The following is a 23,340-nucleotide window of genomic DNA, read 5'->3' on the forward strand; positions in this document are numbered from 1 at the left end:
GATATAACGTTGGCAGCAGTATGAGAAGGTCGTTATATCGTACCTAGTATAACCGTCATATAACGTTGGCAATGGTATGAGGAGGTCGTTATATGGGCTTTTATATTGGGAGATAAACATTGGCCGTAGTATGATGAGGTTATTTCCCTATGAACGGAGTGTTTGTTTTGTACCTTTGTGGTTTGATTAGTCTTGTGTGGACATGTATATGTAATTGTCAGTTCTGTGTGGATGCGAATGATGTGTGTGCTAGACTCATGTGTGGACGAATACATATTGTGTGGTTGTAGACCCTGTGTGGGTATGATTGAAGAATGTATGATTATCTTGTGTGAATTGATTTGGATTTGCATATATGCGTAGAGTTTTGTTAACGAATATTGTTGGTTGCATGTGACTTCAATTGATTAAGTATTTATAGTAAAGTAGATTACTCCCCCCGAGAGTTTGCTGAGAAAGGTGAGTACTCTGATAATTATTTGTGGATACCAGAGTAGAGGGAGGCCACTTGTATGGGCTGGTGACCTTCCCTATTCTCAGAGAGTTTACCAGGATACATAACCCGAGGGCTTACTGAGAAAGATGAGTGCCCTGGTGTTAGCACTAGAGTAGAGGGAATCTACTTATATGGGCGGGTAGATTTCCCTATTCTCAGGAATTAACAGTTAAATAATCAGGTATGTGGACATGTGATTTCGATAATAGACGAATCTACCATGGTGTGATTATGAATGGGTTACTTTGGCTGCTATTGGAATTTGTATGTGTGATATGGATATTTTAATTATATATTAAACACTTTAGCCACATACTATTATAAATTATTTCTTCCTTACTAGGAGGTGTCTCACCTCATCATTGACTTAAACTTTTCAAGTTATCCAGGTGATCAAGCTTAGATAGCTCCAGGGTGAGGTAGTTTTGTGAGTGGTACCCAAACGGTTATGTTTTAGTTTTTATGTTTTATATACTTTATTTAGGTTTATGTAATATGAAGAATTAGGTTGTAATTATTATGGAACTGGATGTGTGAATATAGAAGTCTGGTATATTTTGTTAAGGTTATTTTATTATTTTCGCTACATGAATGGTATCAGAGACGCATGTTGGTCTCATAACACTATGGGCCCCATGTGGCAAGTCTAGGGCATTACAATTGGTATCAGAGCATAACGAACTTGCAGACTTTAGGAGGATTAATACCAGAGTATAGGTTTGAGTTGAATAAGGGTAGGAATGGGTAGATTAGGGTGTTGACGGGAGTTTGAGTTTGTTTAATAATTTGGAGGCAGAAATACCTTGGCGGACTTTTGTGATTTTCTGATTCAGTCAACGGTTTCAGAAAACCACGGTAAATCCATCGACGGTGATGTTTTCGAGTAGAGAAACTGAAATTTGGAATTTGAATTGGAAGGTTAATATAATTGCAGATAATTGGACGTTAGATACTAATGGCGGATATGGATATTGAAATAATTACTTTTTATAAGATTATGTCAAATGTATATTATAATGTGGAGATTCTAAATTACCTTTGTTACATATTTATATTCAAGGATGGATCCTAAAGGCAAAGGCATGGATGAAGGAGGAGGAAGCGAAATGGGAGCTTCCAGCGGGGACAAGATTGACAACTCTCGACTGTTATGAGGAATAGCTTGTCAGGTTAGGGAATAAATGAGATGGTATTTTGGGGGGACAAGCTCTCCACCGGTGCACCAAGGTTGCACCATTGATCAATTTACTCATCGAAAACCTTCATCTTTTGAGGGTGGCACCGATGCGATTAAGGCTGAGATGTGGATGCAAGAAATGGAGAAAATACTAGCAGTGTTGAACTGTACCAAGTAGTAGAAGGTACTTTTCGCCACCTTCAAACTAGCCGGAGAAGCTGAACAGTGGTGGCATGCTATGAAGTTGTTAGAGCAACAGCGAGTGGTACCTATAGCAATGACTTGGGATCGTTTCAAGTAGGTCTTCTATGACCGATATTTTCCCGCCACCACCAGAAATGCAAAGGCGAAGGAATTTTTCAGCTTGACTCAGGGGCACCTCACTGTTCAGCAGTATGCTGCTAGATTTTTGGAGCTATCTCTTTTTGCACCTTCTATGGTTCCAGATGAATATCAGAAGACAAGGGGATTTGAAAGGGGCCTGAATCAGAGGATTCACGAGCATATGGCATGTTTACAGATTCAGGATTTCACGGAGTTGGTGGAGAAAGCTACTATGGCAGAGTCAAGTCTGCAGAGGGGTACAGAGGCATCAGAATGAAAGAAAAGGCCTGCGTCTCCACAATCCCAAACAAATTTCAGACAACGGTTGTGGAGGGGAGACAGAGATGCAGTGGTCCATGGGTCAGAAAGAAGTGATCAGAGACGACAAGGCAATTTGTCAAGCCCCTACTGCCCTAGATGTAATCAACGGCATTGGGGAGAATGCCAGAGTAGGGGTGTCGTATGCTACAGATGCGGCAAACATTGTCACATAGTTCGGGAATGTTGAGAACTGCCAAACAATGCACCAGCTCCAAATCATAACCAAAGGAACAACTGAATGCCTCACGGCGGCAGTGCCCCAACGTGTGTGTATGTTAATATGTATGTTAATTTTATTTAGCTATGCATGATTCGATGCTGCACATGTTTAGATTGGTTGAAATTTGTGAATGTGTGTAACTAACTTTTTGATTATGAAAATAGTGATTAACGAATTTCGAGGACGAAATTCTTTTAAGGAGGGGATAATGTAACGACCCACAAAATCTTATTAATAAAAATAATGAAAGAAGAGAAAATGGAAGAAAGAGAAATATTTTAAAGAATGTCAGTAAAGAATCGTCGACGAACCAACTAGTCTCGTCGACGAGCGTTCTGTTTTGGCTCGTCAATGAGGGCATATGTCTTGTCGACGAGGAATTACCAAAAGAGGTTTTCACATGAACTGAAATTTGTCAATGAGTTTACTGTTTCATCGCCAAACTATGCATTAGGACTTGTCAATGAGTCCACGTGTCTCGTTGACGAACCTCTGCCTATAAATAGCGAAATCTTTCATTTCAGCGCAAAATGTTTTGCATGTATCCTCTCTCTCACTAGAATTTCGGCCCTACTACCTTCTCTCTGCGATTTCGGGTCGGATTTACCTTGATTCGACTATTGCAAGCTACCATGAGACTCCTCAGAAGAATCTTTACAATATAGGCAAAGCAGATTTTCAATTTGAGAAGTTTCGAAAACATCCCAAAACCAGGGTAAGTGAAATAATTTAAGGTTTTATTATTATTTTGAGGTATTTAGAGCCTAGGAAGTATTATATGGGTATTTTTCTGAGATTTGGAGAATTTGAAATTTTTGGAATATAAGGCCTCGTTTTGTTGATTTTAGGCTGAATCCCGAGGAGCAGATAAGGGGAAATACTCTATAATAGATTTTTCATAATTTTAAAACGGTTAGATTTGGGTATAAAAATTATATATATATATATATATATATATATATATATTGCTAAAATTATCTTAACGATGCAGGAAATGAAAATGTTGATTTAATTATATTGTTGAATAAGGTGTAATCCAAAGAGGGGGGTGAATTGGGTATTTTAAAATTCTTTGAACCGATTTACCACTTAATCCCTATTTGTATATTTACCAAATCAATTGTTGAGATTTATAACTAACTTAAATTGATTTTATCAATAAGTTCTTTTTACCCAATTAAATGTGTGTAGAGTTATTCAACATACACATGCAATACGAATAATAAAGTGTAATACGAAAAGTAAAGAGTTATAGGAAGAGAGAAGCCAAACACAATTTTACGAGGTTCAGCCAACTCGGCCTATGTCCTCGCCTTGAGTAACCCACTCAAGGATTCACTATAATTCCTGCTCCTTAAATTGGGACAGAGCTTCCCTTACAATCTGCTGCTTACAAGAGGTACAACTCCCTCCTACTCCATTGCTTACAAAAGGTACAGCTCCCTCCTACTCTACTGCTTACAAGAGGTACAACTTCCTCCTAATCTGCTGCTTACATAAGATACAACTCTCTCCTCACATCCGGTTCACAACCCGAACCGTGATTATAATCAAATCAATCAAATCTGTAAAACACTCAAAATTGCTTTCAATAAAAGCTAGTGAGTACAATTCAAATTCCTAATACATTAACATATGATTAAACTTGAAGCTCAGAATATATGAAACGATACAATCGTTTATGTATGATATGCTTTCGCGCACAAAACCCCTTTTATCAAAAACTTCCAAGTAAATATATATTTGAAACGCGTTGGAGTATATTAAGGGTTCTAGTTCACTTTGTAAAGATGCACAAATTTATCTAATGTGAACTTATCAAAAGCTTTATCTTGAATATTATATTTATCAAAATCAAAAAAATTTCTGTCAAATATTCAATCACAACAAGATCTTTGTAATATGCAAGTATATATATATATATATATACGATATGTATTCCGAAGATCAAAAACTGATGTAATCTATTTCAGAAAATATCCTTCAACAATATATATACTTATGAACTTCAAGGATATAAAATCAAGTGGATTAAAAATATCAAGTCTTTGAATGGAAAAACTCACTTGAACCTAAAGTATTCAATCAATAGCTACAGCTTTTTTCAAGTGATAATCTTATCAAAGTGATTTAATATATGCACTCTCAAGATCAACTTCTTAACCAATATTCAAAAGTAGATCTTACAATGATAAGCTCTATGAAAATATATATATATATATATATATATATATATATATATATATACTATTGAATCAAAAAAAAATATTCAACTTATAGCTAAAAACTTTCTCAAGTAATGATCTTGTCAAAAGCAATCTTTATATGTATATGCACACTCAAGATCAATCTTTCTAACGATATTCAAAAACATTTGATGAGATGAGAAACTCTTGAAAATATTAACTTGAATGACAAAACCTCAATACCAAGTTGCAATCAAGATGTATAAGAGAGATCCCTTTTTGGTTTTCTGAGTTGATTTGCCCAAGGAAAATGAATATATGTTGAAGTGCAGGCAATCGTATAGCTTTACGCTCAGATTTCTCAATTCTCTTTCAAACAAAGTTCTCTTCTCTTTGATGTTCGCTTGTTTTTTTTTTTCTTACGTACTAGGGTTTAGATATTCAGTATATATAGTGTCTTGCCCTTAGAATTGATCTCAACCGTTAGATCGAAGAAATCTCTCGCAAGTCCTTTTAATAAAAATCATATTTTTAAGTTTTCCCGCAAGTTTAGGTGACTGAGGTTGAAGCCCAGACGAATGAAGTCCATTAAAGCTTTGAAAAAATAGCTTGGAATACAGGGTCAGGCGCCTAAAGTGAGGTTCAGGCTCCTGAAGTGGCGAGTTCAGGCGTATGAAATCCAAGTTTAGGCGACCGAAGTGCCTCGGCCTGATTCTGTGTTTCACCATTAAATCTTCAGGCTACCGAACTTAATCTTCAGGCTCTTAAAGAAATTTTTCAAGCGACTTAGATTGAGTTCAAGCTACCAAAGTCCCCTTTTTCTGAATTTTTCTTTTCTAATTTAAAAATATGGTTTGCTTTCCTTCTTGACTTTTTTATAAAAACATTTTCCAAGGTTTTAACAATATTTCAAAGTCCATGAATGTCCTCTAATGATGTTCATGAAATGCATGAATCCTAAAGTCATTATAGGGTATATGTTGAGTCTCAAATTAAATCATACGAAAATGTAAATACATGAGTTCTAAGTACCCATTCCCATGACGTTCTTAAACTTTGCCGCTTATATCTTGATTCTTGTACTCTTTGAGTTCTAAGGATTTTTCCAAAATATGTATGCTTTACTTTATGGCTTCCATGACTCGTTATCCTTCCGTGCATGCTTAATATAGTTCATGTTCACAAACTCAATGCACATATCAAATACCAAGTGATTTGTCATTATCAAAACCGGATTGGACTCGTAGAGTCAATATATATTATAATGGGAAAAATCATGTGGCTTGAAATCATTTTTTCTAATTAAATGGATATGAGTATTATGGAATGATACCCATATTGGTTATCATTCAAGGAGTTAATTATATGGGTAAACATAGTATACATATTGGTTGTGGACTCCTCTAGGTTCATCCTAAAAGCTTCATACTCGCTAGCCAGCATGTCAATTCTACTATCCCTGACATCAATAGTTCTCTCATAGGTTACTTCAAGTTTATCCCAAATTTCCTTTGCAGATTTGCATCCTATTATCCTGTTAAATTCATTAGCAACTAATGCGCAATATAATGCATTCATTGCACTAGAGTTGATTTGCAATAGTTTCATATCAATGTCATTCAAATCAATTTCTTCTTTAGTGATTTCCTTATTATCTACATTCTTAGTAGGAATATAGTCACCTTGAGTTACCACTTTCCAAACTTTCTGATCCATAGTTTGCAAGAATATTTTTATGTGTTGTTTCCAAAAGCAAAAAATAGGAGGTCTAGATGAAGATTGCCCTTCACCGAAAGGGGATACACCAATGTTTGCCATTTAGATCTTTGTGTAATTACTTATTAAGCTTTTCTACAACCTAGGCTCTAATACCAATTGAAATAAATGATGAAATCCCAAGAGAGGTAGTGAATTGGGTATTTAAAAATTATTTAGTGAAATCTGGGTTTATCTTAAACCTTTTAATGTAGACCAATCACAACCTCACACCAAAACACAAACAACTAATCAATGATCGTACTACTCCAATTTGCAATCCTATATATATAAGAAACTAAAAACCGCAATCCAATTTGTACTTTAGCTAGTTCAATATCAAAATCTGAATGTCAACAACAACCAAATATCCTCGAAGATTCAGTAATCTAAATAAGATACGTGAGATGATTATACATTGAACAATATAAACAATCACAATGGCTTTCACTTTAGTTAGCCACAATAAGATTTAGGTTTCAAAACTTGTCTGGATTTTCAGCCAATAATATAAATCATATAACCCTTCAAAGAAACCAATTTGTTAACTTGAGATAAGCATAATCAATACTCAGTGTTTAGCAAATTTCCCAACACAATCAGAACATACACGTAGTTTATAAAGTTCTGAATTTAAAAGTTAGGGAAAGAAGAGCAAATGCCAAATGTTTTCTTTTTACAAGGTTCAGCTTGTAGCTTACATCCTTACCTCAAGCAACGTGCTTTGAGGATTTCCTTTACCACTTCGTTCAACGGGTGAAGTATACCTCTCTCCGTTGACACTTGGAGACCCCTCTCTAACAAGAACACCCTTTTGCTAGGAAACGATTCAAACCCCAAATCATCAAAATTACAAGAATAGCAATACAAGAATTTCATACAAGATAAACACTCTCAGCAAAGCAGAAGTTGTACAAATTTAATGCACAATGTACTTTAGATAATCAATAGAGATTTGAAGCTCACAAAGATATCACAAGAATTCTGATTTTAGGATGTAGATTTTAGAAAATAAAATTAGAATTTCGCTAGGGCTTTCAACAAGAACTCACAGTAGCTTTTCAGAAAGAATTTCAAGAGTATAACACAAATTTTGAATTGTATATGAGTTTTGGTTACCCTAAATTGCAAAAAGATAATCTTTATATTGAGTAGAGAAGATAGTTACCGTTTTCCCCAAGTTTGCTCCAAGTTTGGAAACTCAATCAATTGAATTTAGAAAGAAATCAGCCCTTTAAGAAAGTTTAAAACATACGCTTTAGTCGCCTGAACTAGGAGATCAGTCACCTGACCCTATTATGTTTCTTTATTAAAACTGCAGTAGCATATCAGTCGCCTGACCACTACACTACTTAGTGTTTTACAAATTTTGATTCCAAAACTTATTTTTGTTATCTTTAAAAGGATTTTTAAACCTCATAAAAATATTTTCCATGCTCTAAATCAGGTCTCTAAGTCCAAAATAAATCTTAAGAGCTTCAACTTCAATATTGAAAATAGAAGTACTTACATGAGACTCTCAAATGATAAACACAAAATGATTCCTAAGTCTTCATGTCATATAGGCTTCAACAATTATTGAGCTTTAATCAACTCTTTAATAGGCTTCATGTTCCCTATGACTTGTAGCTTTAAGCTTAAGCTTCATTCAAACTTCTTCAAGTAGGATCACTTGACTTCATAAATCATTTGAGTCACAAAACTTAACTTGAAAACACATTTAATAACCTTGATTTGTTATCATCAAAATGAGATTAAGTCTTGTTAGGCCAACAGTGTCTTTTGCACGCCTTCAGGGATCTTGAAGTGAGGGTGGTTTCTTTCTTTTACAAGACTATCCAATATTTAATGGTTTGGTAATTGAATAAAACAAAAAAATATGAGTCTTGATTAATTAATTTCAAAGGTAATATTAGGCTAATTAGGTACCGTTCAAGCCATTGACTGTTAGTTTCCTAGGACTTAAGTATACTTGGAGACCATTGAACTAGTAGTACATTAAATAGGTATTCTAACCTCACCTAAAATAAATAAATAAAAAAAGAAAAAAAGAAAACAAAAAAAAAGGCTAGTGGCAACTCCGTTTACTTGATTTTGAGTTTGCCATTTAGTCAAGGCGATACAGAGATTTGACCTTCCTTTTTTGGGAGCTAAGCCTCAAGACATTGCAACAAATCTCATCATGTTTTGGTCTATGAAAAATTTTAAATTTTCGGATATTTATATTAAGATCATATATTTGTTTAATATATATTTCAATGAGATATTTGCTTGATGTTCAATTTTATTTTTAAATGGTGATTAAATATTTAAATGTGATATTAAATGAATTTGTGACTTTTAAAAAAGTTATTAACCAAGGTAAATTTACATCCTTCAATAAACTTGAGAAAATTTGGATATCGACCCGATGGGGGAACACGACAACATGCGCACATAGATAGGCCCCAATATGCATTCGAATCTTAGACTAACACCATGTGAGAGTACTTCAAGAAGATACAGGGTGTGAGTCGACCTAACACCACACCCTATGTTTTTCTAGAATACTCCAAAGGTGAAACTTTTGGTACGACTTGTTTAGTTGTGAAAATTAGTTTTCAATTTCATTTTATTGTGGTCCATTTCAGTTTTCCAAAGAACTACAGAAAAAGGTTAGTCATTTTTTTTTTCATTTTTACTATATCTCTATGAAATAAATAAATAATAATAAACAATTTTGACACTATTTTCTCATGGAAATAGTTTTATTTTTTATTTCTAATTTTTCAAATAATCTTAAAAAATGCCACCTCCATTTTCCAATTTTCAAATTTATATAGAAAAGTTAGAAAACATCTTTTCTTTATTTTTCTAGATTTCTAACTCTTACTTTGTGTATAAAAGCATGAAATTCATATCTTTAACTTTAATTTGAGTGGATCATGTATATAATTTCTTCTAAATTCATACAAATTCAAATTTAAACCCCAAAATTCATGACTTTAAATACTACCCTATCTAAATTTTGAAAAATTGGGAAACAAGTTTTTTCATTTTTTTTGTGATAGTTTTGATATTTAGAAATAAATAATGAAAAGCATTTTACACAGTTAAACAAATTTTTAGTACGAATATTGAAAATTTTAAAATAGGTTAAAATATTTATAATTGTTTGGAAAATGAAACATGTTTTTCCATAACTAAAATGGGCCCTTAGTTTTCTAAAAATAAAATTAATTATTTTTCAGTTAGTTTGGCAATATTTTTAAAAGGAAATAAAAAAAATGTGTATTATTCACTTGTAGATAAAAATTATTTTTTATTTTTAATTTTATAAATAATTACAAAAATATGACATTGTTTTTCAATTTTGTAAATATGTAGTCTGAAATTTTAAAAAATATCATTTCATTATTATTTTTTAGATTTCTGATTTCTTCTACAATATTTTAAAAATTAGAAAATAGCGCCCGATTTCATAATTATTTGGGGATTCAAAAAATGAAAAATAAAACTATTTTACGCAACTAAAAAAAAATTATTTTCTACTATATAATAAATGAGTTGATATTTTTACAATCTTTAGAAAAATTAAAAATGAAAAATAAAAATTATTTTTCAAACGGGTGGTTGAGAAAATGCACATACTAAAATGTACTCATCTTGTTTGGTTAAATGATGCAGCTCCAATGAACGAAAAAAAAAATTTTTTTTTTTTTGTTTTCTATCAATATTAAACATTCGAAGCAACAATACTACGAACCCAATACCAAATAAAAACGCTGCAAAATGGAAAGTGTGAACCTGAAAATTACATCTTTCTATTGGCCAGCGTGCGTGCATGCATCACCAGGGCTTTAGAGTTTAGATGGAGTCATGATATGAGATGTTACTTTATCCCGCAGACTTCATCTATAGTCCAACTCAACCCAGGCTACCTTTTTCACATCTGAACGAGAGAGAGAGAGAGAGAGAGAGAGAGAGAGAGAGAGAGAGAGAGAGAGAGAGAGAGAGAGACAGCTTCAAAATAATGGAGGCATTGTGAAGGATTGACCTTCGGGGACACACCTAGGTTTGTCATTTAGATTTTTATGCAACTACTTATTGGGATTTGTTGCAACTAGGCTCTAGTATTAATTGAAAGTTGAGGTGTAATACCAAGAGAGGGGTAAATTTGGTATTTTAAAATTTATTGAGCGGAAGCTTAATTAATTTTAAATGTCATGAGTTGATAAGTGCTCTAACTTCTTTAATAACCACAGAAGTGTCTCAGCAAACAACTATACCAATATAGATATTCTTAAATTCAAAAGAGTCTAAGCTAAGCTTTCAATGTTAAACCAAACTATACAATATTAACAATTCTTACAAAAAATCAATATTAATAATAATATGCTTAGCCACAAGATAATTTGTGCTATGACTTGAGTAAGTAATAAATCAACACAATAACATTCCCAGCAGATTAAATCAATATTGTATTCGTAACTACTTCAAAGTTCAATCAACAACGATATTCACAGTATTCACAAATTAGAGTAAATATGCTTAGAAAGATAAAAAGATAAGGTTGAGAATGATACCCGATTTTTTACAAGGTCCGGCAACCGTACCTACGTCCTTGTCTCAAGCAACCCGCGCTATGAAGATTTTACTATCCCTTCTTTAATAGGCAGAGACACCTCTCTCTTTTAGTAGACGGAGATACCTTTCACAAAACCTCCTTTACATAGGAGGAATTACCTCTCTTCTTTTCTTGGGCGAAGTACCCCACTCATTCACTAGGTCAAGTCTCCTCTCTCCTTTAGTTAGATGGATCGAGTTTCCTCTCAAGCGAAAACACCCTTCCGCTTGTTAAAACGATTCACACTAGAACCGTCAAATTACAGCAATTGTACCAGTAGAGTTTGTACACAAATAAGCTCCCTGAATAGAGTATAAGTACACAATAAAATTTAATACACTCTTAGAATGATCTTGTTATGAAGCTCGAAGAGATTAGGCTAGGTTTTCTGGTTTTGAAAAGCTATAAGCTTGAAGGAACAACTCAGAAAATACTTTCAGTGAAGAACATCGCAAATCAACTTGATATCTTGTATGAAACATGTTTAGGGTTAACTATTTATATGTAGTTTTGAATTATAGTTGTTGTACATGTTTTAGTAACAAAATAGTTGAAAATCGAAAAATATTTTCAACCATTTGCAAAACTTATCACAGTGCTTCGATCAACTGAACCATGTGTTCGGTCGTCCGAACCAATTAAAATTAGGATTTCCAAACTGGCAGTAGTCATTTGGTTGACTAAACTCTGAGTTCAGTCACTTGAACTAACATTGTCTGGAACTTTAACAATGGCAGTAGCCATTCAGTCAACAGAGCATTAGCCTCAGGCGCCCGAACATCCTAAAGTTCAAGTTTTTTTTATATTTTGATTCCAAAAATGATTTTGATCTTTTGAAATAATATTAGGACTTTGTAAAAAAAATTTCCAAGTCTTTAAAAGGTATCTAGGTCCAAGTTATTAACTTATGAGCTTCATAACAAAAACCAATTGAAGAGTACTTACATGAAACCTAGTTTAACAATACACATGATAAACTAGTTAGATCTTCATATCCTTAAGCTTAATTTTCATCTAAACTTTTCTTCAATATTTTTAAAAAAGCAATAAAAAAATTGCACTATTCACATATAGATAAAAATTATTTTTTCATTTTCAATTTTATAAATAATTACAAAAATATGACATTGTTTTTCAATTTTGTAAATTTGTATAGTCTGGAAGTTTAAAAAATATCTTTTCATTATTATTTTTTAGATTCTGATTCCTTCCACAATATTTTAAAAATTAGAAAATGGCACACGGTTTCATAATTATTTGGGGATTTAAAAATGAAAAATAAAAATATTTTACGCAACTTAAAAAAACTTTTATTTTCTACTATTTAATAAATGAGTTGATATTTTTATAATCTTTAGAAAAATTAAAAATGAAAAAAAAAATTTATTTTGCAAAATTTAACGGGTTGTTGAGAAAATGCACATACTAAAATGTGAGTACCTTGTTTGGTTAAATGATGCAGCTCCAATGAACTTTTTTTTTTTGTTTCTATCAATATTAAACATACGAAGCAACAGTACTATGAACCCAATGCCAACGAAAAACGCTGCAAAATGGAAAGTGTGAACCTGAAAATTACATCTCTCTATCGGCCAGCGTGCGTGCATGCATCACCAGGGCTTTTGAGGGAGTTACTTTATCCCGTTGACTTCACATATAGTCTAACGACTTTTTTCCCGTTTTACCCTTTTTTCTTTAAATATATTAAATAATACCTTTTTTAGAAAAATATTTTTCGGAATAATCCTAATGTAATCTCGCTACTTGGAGTAGCGAGATTTGCCACGTGTCATTCCAAAAATATATATATGATTTAATATTTTTTTTAAAATAATAAAATCGGGAAATAAATTATTTTAATATATTTTTTAAAAAAAAATAATAAATCAAGAAATAAATTTTTATACATAATAAATTTAGCATTTATTATTAGTTTTGAGTAATTAGCATTTATAAATCGGGAACGTTTTGGGAAACTTTCTATACCCGTCCTACGATTGGAAAATTTATATATATAATAATTATTTGCAACTAGCTGTCGACCGCAGGCAAGACAATATTTATGACGATCCAAAATAAATTTTATTTTAAGAAAATACTTGCGTCTCTCCCCTTTTTATATTTATTATTTTTTACAGGAAATAATAAAAATTATTTTTACATTTAAAATTTTCTTATTTTAAGAAATAATAATAAAAAGTTATGAAGATTTATTCAAATTTTAAAATACAAAATCATTTATAAAATTATTATATACTATATATATATATATATATATATATTACACTATTTTAAAATTTTCTAAAATATCCATATATTTATCTGTAATTCTTACCTTGTATGCATTGTTTTGGTTCTTTAATTTAAAAAATCCCAAAAATTGATAATTTAATTGAATTAAAATATCCCCTAATTTTATTTTTTTTATATTTTTTATTACTCATAATTTTAATATGTATGGGTCTTTTGGAACATCTCAAGTGACGCCAAACCACGTAATTAATTTCAATAATTAGAATTTAAACTATGGTATCATTTTTATTTTTTTATATTCATTTTTGTACAGTGAAGAAGCAATTAATCACAAAAAAAAATCTGGTATTGAATAAATATTGAAATTACTGCTTGTACCTTTGCAGTGTTAATAATAAGTATTTTTCTTAATTGATATTGATATTGATAAAAAATTTTATATTGAATAAATATTAAAGTAATATTTTTTGTTTTGTCAATATATATATATATATATATATATATTAATTTCATGTACAATTAAAATTGGTAATTTAAATAAAGTTCAAATTTTCAATTTATTATGCAATAAATTCTTTTAATATATTTTTTAAAAAATGATAAATCGGGAAATAAATTATTTTGCGTAATAAATCGGGAAATAAATTCTTTTACGTAATAAATTTATCATTTATTATTATAATAATGATAAATCAATTTATCATTTTTTTTAAAATATATTAAAAGAATTTATTTCCTGATTTATTATGCAGAATAATTTATTTCACAATTTATCATTTTTTAAAAAAATATATTAAATAATATTTTTTTGTAGGAATGACACATGGCAAATCTCGCTACTTGGATTAGCGAGATTATGCCAGGGTTATTCTTGGAAATATTTTCCCAAAAAATGTATTATTTAATATATATATATATATATATATATATTTTTTTTTAAAAAAGATAAAACAGGTAAAAACTCATAGTCTAACTCACCCCAGACTAGCTTTTTCACATCTGCCTCTTATACAAATAAAATTTATTTTTTTTTAAACAAGTAATATCATTAAATAGAGAAAAATGATGCTTGAATTCTTTAAACATGATAAAAGATAAAGGCGAGAATATAATGATCCTTTCAAATTAGTAAAAATATAAGATAACTTTTCCCAATTTATAGATGACAAAAGGATATTCGACCAAAACTAATGGAAAAGATTTGATAAACAACGATCAAATACAATGGAAATTGTAGAGCAATTATAATGACCTGCCTAATTTATCATATATATTTTTTTTCCATAATAACATTTAATATAATAAGTCTGATATCCTGTTCAACTGAATAGCATAATCAACCCGGACCCATGGGTACCAAGGATACACCCAAAATACAACTCTAATACCTAAACAGCAGGAAATGTAATCACATATATATATCATCCAACAAATCACAATACCAGAGTTCTACTAAACCTATTATATATACAATCATCTACCAAAAAGGCCAAATGTACCTTAGGATCATAACCCAAAAATAAACTCAACCCTAGCTCAACTACTCACCCTTTAGACAGGGTAGCCCCACCGGTTTCTACTGTCGTGGAGCTCTATCCACTCCTCTACCTAGATTTCCTGAAATGTTTATATAGTTGGGGTAAAACACCTCTCAGTAAGGGAAATAAACTAATATCAGTGTGTGGCGTTATGAGCATTTTCGTGTGTTGACCTAAACAAGGTTTTTAAATTAGTTTTGGTGATAACAAACAAAAGACAATTTAACTTGGAAAGGTTGAGTTTTTGTGTTTCAAGAAATATGGATCAAGTGTGGGTCATCAAGGAAGATAAACTAACAAATGATCTAAAGAGAAACTAAGGCATTTGTAGATAAAGCTAGCTCAAGCAAATATCCAAAGAACTTCAAGAGCAAAGAATGAGAATGATCTCAAGCATGACATATAAAGTCTTAAGAAACATATTGTAAGTATTTCAAAGCTAAATATCGTTTGAAATATGTTTTGAAGCTTTTCTAAGAGATTATGAGGACCTAAAGACCTATTTAGGATTATTAAAACAAGTTTTGTAAAAATCAGAATAAAAGAGCAAATTATTTTTAATGGAAAATATTTTTAAAACAGTTTTTTGTCTGTTCAAGTGACTAAACTTTTAGTTCAGATGACTGAAGTGGAAACTTCAGATGACTGAACTTCATGTTCAAATGTCTAAAGAATAAGCTCAGACGTCTAAACATTTTCTGGGACAAAACTAAAACAGGCAGTAGCTGTTCAGACGTCTGAACTCGACACTTCAGACATCTGAACCCGACACTTCAGACGTCTGAACCCGACACTTCAGACGTCTGAACCCACTCTCAGTTCATTTTTTAAAGGGTTTCAGGAACTTTAGATAACTAAATTCGACTTTTAAAACATTTGAACACTGTTCAACGGGAAAATTTTTTAAAATCTAATATTTTATAAAATAGCCTTTTTGAGCTCCAAATTTTCTAACAACTTGGGAAACTCTCTAAGTAAACTTTTGTAACAAGGAAACTTGTTTGAAAGCCTATAAATACATGGTTTTTGTAAATCAAATTACACCAAGCATTGAAAACCTCTCATAAGCTCTCTTGCTCTCAAAGTCTCATCTTGATCAATCTCTTGCAAACTGAAAGTGCTGTGATTCTGAGATTCTAACTCATCAATTCTTGAAGTTAGATTGTTGATTTCTCATCTGGAGAAAAGGAATTTGGTGAAATCCTTGTTAAGCTTTAAAAGTGTATTTCTTTCTTGATATTTATCTTTTGAAGTACATAGTTTTAATTTGTACTAATCTGCTCTTTGTGTGAGTATCTCTTGTACACCAGCTTCTTATTATTTTTCTTGTAGATTTTGGACGATTCCAGGATGTTGGATCGTTGACCAAACAAGGGTAAATTGTTTGGAGAAGGCGGGCTCTAGCCTTAGCAAAGGAGTGATTGTAAATAAGTGTTGTTTCGCCCAGTAAAGGAACTGCTATAGTGGAACCCTTCGGTATTTTGCCAAAGGCGAGGACGTAGGCTGTGTTGAAGTCGAACCTCGTAAAAACCTTGTGTCTTTCTTTCTTCTTTACTTCCTATTTTTTGTACAAGCTGTTGTTGTGTGATTTAAAGTGCAGGTTGCAGGTTCTAAAGTTAGAAATAAAGAAAGACTCTTGATATTTAGAAAGTACGTTTTGATTGACCGTTTGTGGAAACCCAAAAGGGAGTACGTTGGTTAATCTGCGGAAATCTTGATCAAGAGAAGTGCGTTCGAAGAAGTTATCTAAAGAAGGTTGTGAACATCTACAGGGAAATTGATAAAAGTACTAAGATTCTTGCTTGAGTGGTTGAATTGTTTTAGTTTAATTGATTGGCTTGTGAATTTAAATTTCAGTATTTTTAAGTGTGATTATTAGTTATTTATTGTGTTTTTCTTGGTGTCATAATCAAAGCTAAAAATAATGTTAAAATTAAAAAGACTCCAATTCACCCCCCCTCTTGGGAAGTTATTCCTAATTTCATCGTGTTATACATATAAACAGTATAAATAACATTTCTGGTAAAATCTGTCTATAACAGAACTGAGTAAAACATGATTTGTCATATCATAATAAAGCATATTAGATTGCTATACATGAAAATCATCTTATATAACTGTACAATACTGAAATAACACTCAAGATGGATAGTTAACTGATATCATGTCTTACTCCCACATGACTAGGTTGTGCAGCCTAAAGGCGGGACCTAGCAATGGCTGGCTAACCATGCTAGATCAATCATAAGTCTGTAAGTACGATGGGTCTGCCCTTCCTGGTCCCGAACTGCAAGGGGGATTACTCCACTCTACATTGAAGCCACATCGATTGCCATCTCCCACACTACTGATCGTGTGGTAGCACTATCATAATTCTGAGCATACAGTTACGGTGTCATGCTCCTGAAGTTGAACTAAACCATACCTTCCGAGTTTTGATAACATATACTATATTTCATATACTGCATATAACTGTTTCGTATTTCATAATAATATTTGACATGATAATATTTCATAAATTTTGTCTTATCATACATGATTATGGCATTTGCGCCAACATGAATCACGACATCTACGTCGGCATATCATAATATACTGAACATCATTTCTCTGTACTGTTTAATATTATAATCATAAAATCATGGTTCCCGTATTGTTTTATAATTGCTCTGAAAACTATCATATCATGCTTGATTTGGAAAAACATAATATTCTGACATACATAATTATATGGAAATTTAAACTCATGCCACATAGAAATGGGTAACCTCCTGAGTATAAAATCTGTCCCCAAAATCATATTTTATGATAAAACAGGTTTAATTCATAACCTTGTTCATAACAGTATTTCCCAAACATAATTATATAATATATGTATTTTCTTGGAATTTAATACTATAAAATAATAAATAATTTCATAGAAAGTTCTGACTTAGTTTATCCCCTTACCTGGCTTACTAGGAAGCCCACAAAACACTCAATCCTACACCTGCAATATTCTCAGCACAACACCTTGAAATTAACATTTTCCTAAACAAAACTTCAGTATTATCTTCCCTAACATATTCTCCTTAGTTCAGAAACACCAAATATCCAATAATACCAAAATTAACTAACTTATCCAAATTTTGGGATGGTTCCCAAGTTAACATAACCAATGATCTACTCCAGCAGATATGAAGAGAATCTTCCCAAGAGTAGCGTGGCGGCTTCAGATAGTCGAACCAGCGAAAACCCAACCCAGAAACTTAGATAGAAGGTAGAGGGGACGGATTCTAGAGAGAGAAAGAGCTACATGCAAATTTTCTGCACTGAAATCCAAATTTAACATATTTATAAACCTGCCTTCGCCTACGAGACACGTCGCTTTGTCGGCGAGGTCAAGAAGGGTGCTCGTTGACGAACTCATAACCTTCGTCGGCGAATTTCAGACCCTGGAGTTACCCCTCTCAGTAATCTTTCGTTAACGGGACACGTGGCAGGCAATGAATGTAGTAGGAACCCATCTTTTTCCTCTCTTTTGAATTTTCCTTTTTTCTCCTTCTATTATTATTTAATTCTATAATTCTTTAGGTCTCTACATTTTTTTTTGAAGATTCTTTCATTTCTCTCTTTTCAAATTTTCCAACATATAGTTGTCGAACTTTTATACATTAAGTTATAAATCTTTGTTTTTCCCCCTCATTCCTCCATTGCATGTAGTACTAGCCAAAATCAAATAAGGGTAGGGTGATAGTCATCTAATTACGTCACCTTGGAAAGGCTAATTAAATAGTTTATTTACAAATGACCAGTTACATTTATTATAGAATAAGGGTCAGCACCAAGTTGTAGGATGACCAACTAACCAGCTACATTCCTTTTTATTTTTTTTATTTGTTGATTATTCCTTTTTATTATTATTTGTACCTTTTTTCCCTTATTAAGATGCCTTATGTTTTGCTGGTGTGTAAATCAGTTAGTTTGTTAGGCTTTTTTGTATATAAGTCAGTTGTTGTATCTGCAGAGGAACTAAGGAAAATTTAGAGAAAGCATTTCTAGAATTCCATGCCTCACGCTCTCTGACCTCTCTCGTCTCTATCCTTTGTTTTCTTATATGGTATCAAAGCCTAAGAGTGCCATTCATGGAAGATCCTCTAGAAAGCTCAGCTGATTCTTCTTCACACCATTTTGTGAACCACTCTGTCCATTCGAACACCTCCCCTACAACGCATTCGACCAAATACCTGAACCTCAACGACCCCAATAACCCATTTCGTTTGGACAATGGAGACAACCCTGCAGTGATTTTAGTCACCAATTTAATTACCTCCGATAACTATGCTACTTGGTCGCGTGCTATGCGGTGTTCCCTTCATGCCAAGAATAAATTGGGTTTTATCCCCGGCACCATCTCTCGACCCACCAAACCAAAGGATCCTCTTCTTGAGCTTTGGGAACGTTGCAACGACATGGTAGTTTCGTGGCTTCAAAATTCCAACAGCCGATCCATCAAGTCCAGCGTGGTGTTTGTTGATGATGCTCGCGACGTTTGGCTGGATCTTCAGGATCGATTTTCTCATCAAAATGGGCCTCGCATTTACTAACTCAAGAAAACCTTAGCTCGCCTCCTTCAAGAGAATGACTCTGTAAGCATCTATTATGGTAAGCTCAAAACCCTTTGGGATGAACTGTCAATCTATGATCCCCTTCCCATCTGCATTTGTGACTCTCTGAAATCCCTCACTAACTGTCACCGACGCAATTGTGTCTTTTAATTTCTGAAGGGATTGAATGACACCTATTCCCCTGTTTGGGATCAGATCATGCTCTTGGACCCTTTACCTCCCATCACAAAAGTCTTCTCACTCATCCAACAGCAGGAACGCCAACACCAAATTCTCCTAGCTCTAAATCCTTCCCCTGATTCCATGGCCTTTGCCATCAAAAGACCTTTCCAATTAACCCCTAAACCATCATCCCCTATCCAAACCAAACTAGAAGAAAGAGCGTACTTACTGCACACATGGCAAAATTACTGGACATTTATAGACACCCCAATTTTAACCGGGCAACTCCCAAGGAAACCTAGTGCAATAAGACTTGGCTTTGAATCCTGAACGAAACCCTTTTTAAAATTAAGACCCTAACTCCCCAATTGAAGTCCTTTTGATTTCAGCTACGTAGTCAAGTCCTTTAAAAATATAAAAAAAAAAAATGGTTTGAAATTGAGTCTTGTAATTTTGTTAATTTGAGTCTTGACTTTCTAAAATAAAGTCTTTCAAGTTTTAAAACAGATTGTTAGATCGAGTCATTTTAATGTTAAACCCAATCTTTATAATCTCACTATAGGTCCTTTAGATTGCAAAATTAATCTCCTCAGTTAAGTCCTTTTAAATTTAGTCCATTTTACCAAGTTGAAACTGAGCTTTCCATTTCATTGATTTAAGTTTAGGAATTTTTAATTAGGGTCTTTTAAAATTTTAAACCCTGAGTTGAGCCTTTTAAAGCCTTTGAATTCACCTTTTTAATTTTCAAAATGGGTCTTTAATTTTAAAATCTAGTATTTTCTTAGAACCTTAAGGTCATTTTTATTTCTCGATTTTCTGTTGGGCAGGACTGTCTAATTCTGACACTTGAAGTTTTAAATCAAAATTAAAGTTTGCATGAGGTCACATTTTATTAAAAGAAGGGCACGTGCCATATTTGAGGTACAAGGGAATGTTACACATGCATGAAATAATACACAAGGAGAATACAACTGAAAAATACAAAGAAAGATACATGGTTACAAACACATGTTGCAGTACAGAACCATGCGGGGTACATCAAAATATAGGAAAATACATAAAAAGGAAGATTCCATCCCTGCCAATCCTTTGTTGCCAACTGGTACGTCTGAGATGTTAAGACCTGGAAAATAATAGTAATTAAATAAAGAGGAAAAAGGATAATTTAAAGAATGTAAAGTAGGGTTCGTCGACGAACTCCCTCATTCGTTCGTGGACGAAGTTTAGTGTTTCAATGAAGAGATACTGAGAGGGGGTGTTTTGGACCCAATGGTTCGTCGACGAGATTTTTACCTTCGTCGACGAACTACCTTTTTCATCTCATCGACGAGTACACGTGGCTTATCGACGAAGCCACGTGTCAAGACACCTATAAATACGCAAAATCGGGAATTCAGGGTTGATTTGAAAAGTTTGGGCACCATCCCAATTTCAGGGTAAGTAGATTATTTTGGTATTTCCAATATTACCAGGTTTATTTGAGGCTAGATTTTGTATTGTATGAAAATATACTGTTGTTTTGTGGAGTAAAATTAGAGTGTTTTGATTTCAGGGTTAAGGTGTTTTTAGGACCCTACAGGCATGGGTTAAGGACCTTGGCTGTTACTTTTTCAGGAACCCAGGTAAATTATAGTTTAAGAAATTACGAGTAGGTAAATTTAAGAAATATGACTACGATGATTTTCTGGGAAATTCAGTGTTTTTACTGGGAAATTTGTATATATGTAATTGCAGGAGTTTGAGATTAGTACGTCGAGGGCGTGAGGGTTGTATTGGAGGTAAGCCTCCCAGTTAGAAAGGTAAGAGAAATATGCTATGTCAACTGATTTAGAAATATTTACCAATAAAATATGATATATGATTATGGGTGTTTTCAGAGTAAGAAAATTATATAGTTTTACAGATTTCAGTATATGTGTTTTATTTAATTAATTGTGTGCCATGAGAAATTTTTAGTACATTACATAATTTATGCAGCTTTCATGTTATCAGAATTTATGTAATTTCACATAATTAAAATATTCAGTTTTCTCAGTACCATGATTATACAATTTATACAGAAAGCACGATATGCAGTATTAGTCAGAATTATGATTTTTACAACTTATACAAAAATATGAAATTCAAGTATATATATATATGAAATTCAGTTGATTGAAATGCATTATCATGTTTTGCTTAAAAACTATTTAGATTCAATTATTTGTCTCAGAAGTGAGATGGTAAAATAATCATTTCAAATTAATAATTTCACTATAGCTAGCTAGGATCCTTTAATCATTCAACCCTATGTCGACACTTCCTGAAAGTGAAAAGTAATTTCAAAGCTGTGGCAGATCCATAAACCACAGTTGAGGAGGCAAACTATATGTATAAAAATAAATTGAGATTGTTTTTAATATGTTTGTAATTGTACATTATGAGTTTTATTGATTATCTACTTCGTTAACATGCAAGAATTAAAAAATATAAAAATTTTATTAATTAGAATCGTGATCATGGCATACACAAGAAATAAATAAATAAATAAATAATCTAGTTTGAGTAAAATTAAATAAAATTATCAATTATAAACTAATAATCTAGTTTGAGTAAAGATCCTATAACTATGCTCACCACTTCTCTTATAACATAAATGTCACCAATTAACAAATTAGCATCAAACTTTTGAACAATTTCTTTTTCATTGTACATAGGTAAATAATTTATAAGACTGTCACTTTCCATCTTATTGCAAGTTTGGTTTTAACAATATTTATATCTAAAAAAGTATGCTTGGTTATAATTTTAGAACTAATGAGACTTTCGGTAGGTTGAATAAAGATGACCGATTTTCTCGTTTTCACAAACTCTCGACATAATTTCAAAATGATTAACACTTTTCAAAATCCGCTAGCAAATATCAACCTAATAATGTTATAATTAATACCTCAGAACTGTTCTTTCTAGTGAAATCATCAAGATAAAATTAACATTTTTTTTTATGAAAACATTTGTCTCTTTCTATTCTTTATGATATTATTTTAAGAATTAATGAATTTTCATGTCCATGTGTGTATCTATTCTTTACACTAATATTAAAATTTTTTAACTTTTAATCCTATTGATTTGACTTTTTATTCTGTTACACAATAAATTTTACATAATACTTAATACTTTTTAATATGTTTATACCATAATCAATTTTTTATGCAAGAAAAAAATTCAAATATAATAATAAAAATAAATGCAGTCGTCAATTTTTAAATAATAAAGTAAGAAATTTAAGAAATATATGTCTTTTACTCATTAAATAAATAAATAAATTTTTTGATATAAAATAAAATAAAACAAAAGTAGTTGAAAAGATGGAATATATATATATGTATATATATAGAGAGAGAGAGAGAGAGAGAGAGAGAGAGAGAGAGAGAGAGAGAGAGAGAGCATAAATTTTGACAATGGGAATACTGGACATGTCAGCCAAGGCAAGGGCGAAATTGGGGAGGGCAACCCAATTGACAGACTTGGAAAAAAGAAATTGTGGGGCATCTGGCCCTATGTCAAGTATGAGATAAGATTTTGTAAAAAAAAATAGGGTCAATAGTTTATTTATCTAGGTATTATTAGATCACCTAATTAATACCGATTAGTTGGTCTCTAAGTCAAACCTAAAGCCAAGAGAAGTAGTAGTCAAATTCTACATCACCATAATG

General features: G+C 32.2%; 1 protein-coding gene across 1 annotated transcript; it reads left to right on the plus strand.

The window, feature by feature from the left end:
• The first annotated feature begins 19,000 nt into the window (after window positions 1-19,000).
• Window positions 19,001-19,462, plus strand: LOC131156050 (uncharacterized). The gene has a single exon (XM_058109501.1). The coding sequence runs from the start codon at window positions 19,001-19,003 to the stop codon at window positions 19,460-19,462; it is 462 nt and encodes a 153-aa protein (XP_057965484.1).
• The last annotated feature ends 3,878 nt before the right edge of the window (window positions 19,463-23,340 follow it).

The sequence above is a fragment of the Malania oleifera genome, chromosome 5, assembly GCF_029873635.1.
Source record: "Malania oleifera isolate guangnan ecotype guangnan chromosome 5, ASM2987363v1, whole genome shotgun sequence".
Lineage (NCBI taxonomy): Eukaryota > Viridiplantae > Streptophyta > Magnoliopsida > Santalales > Ximeniaceae > Malania > Malania oleifera.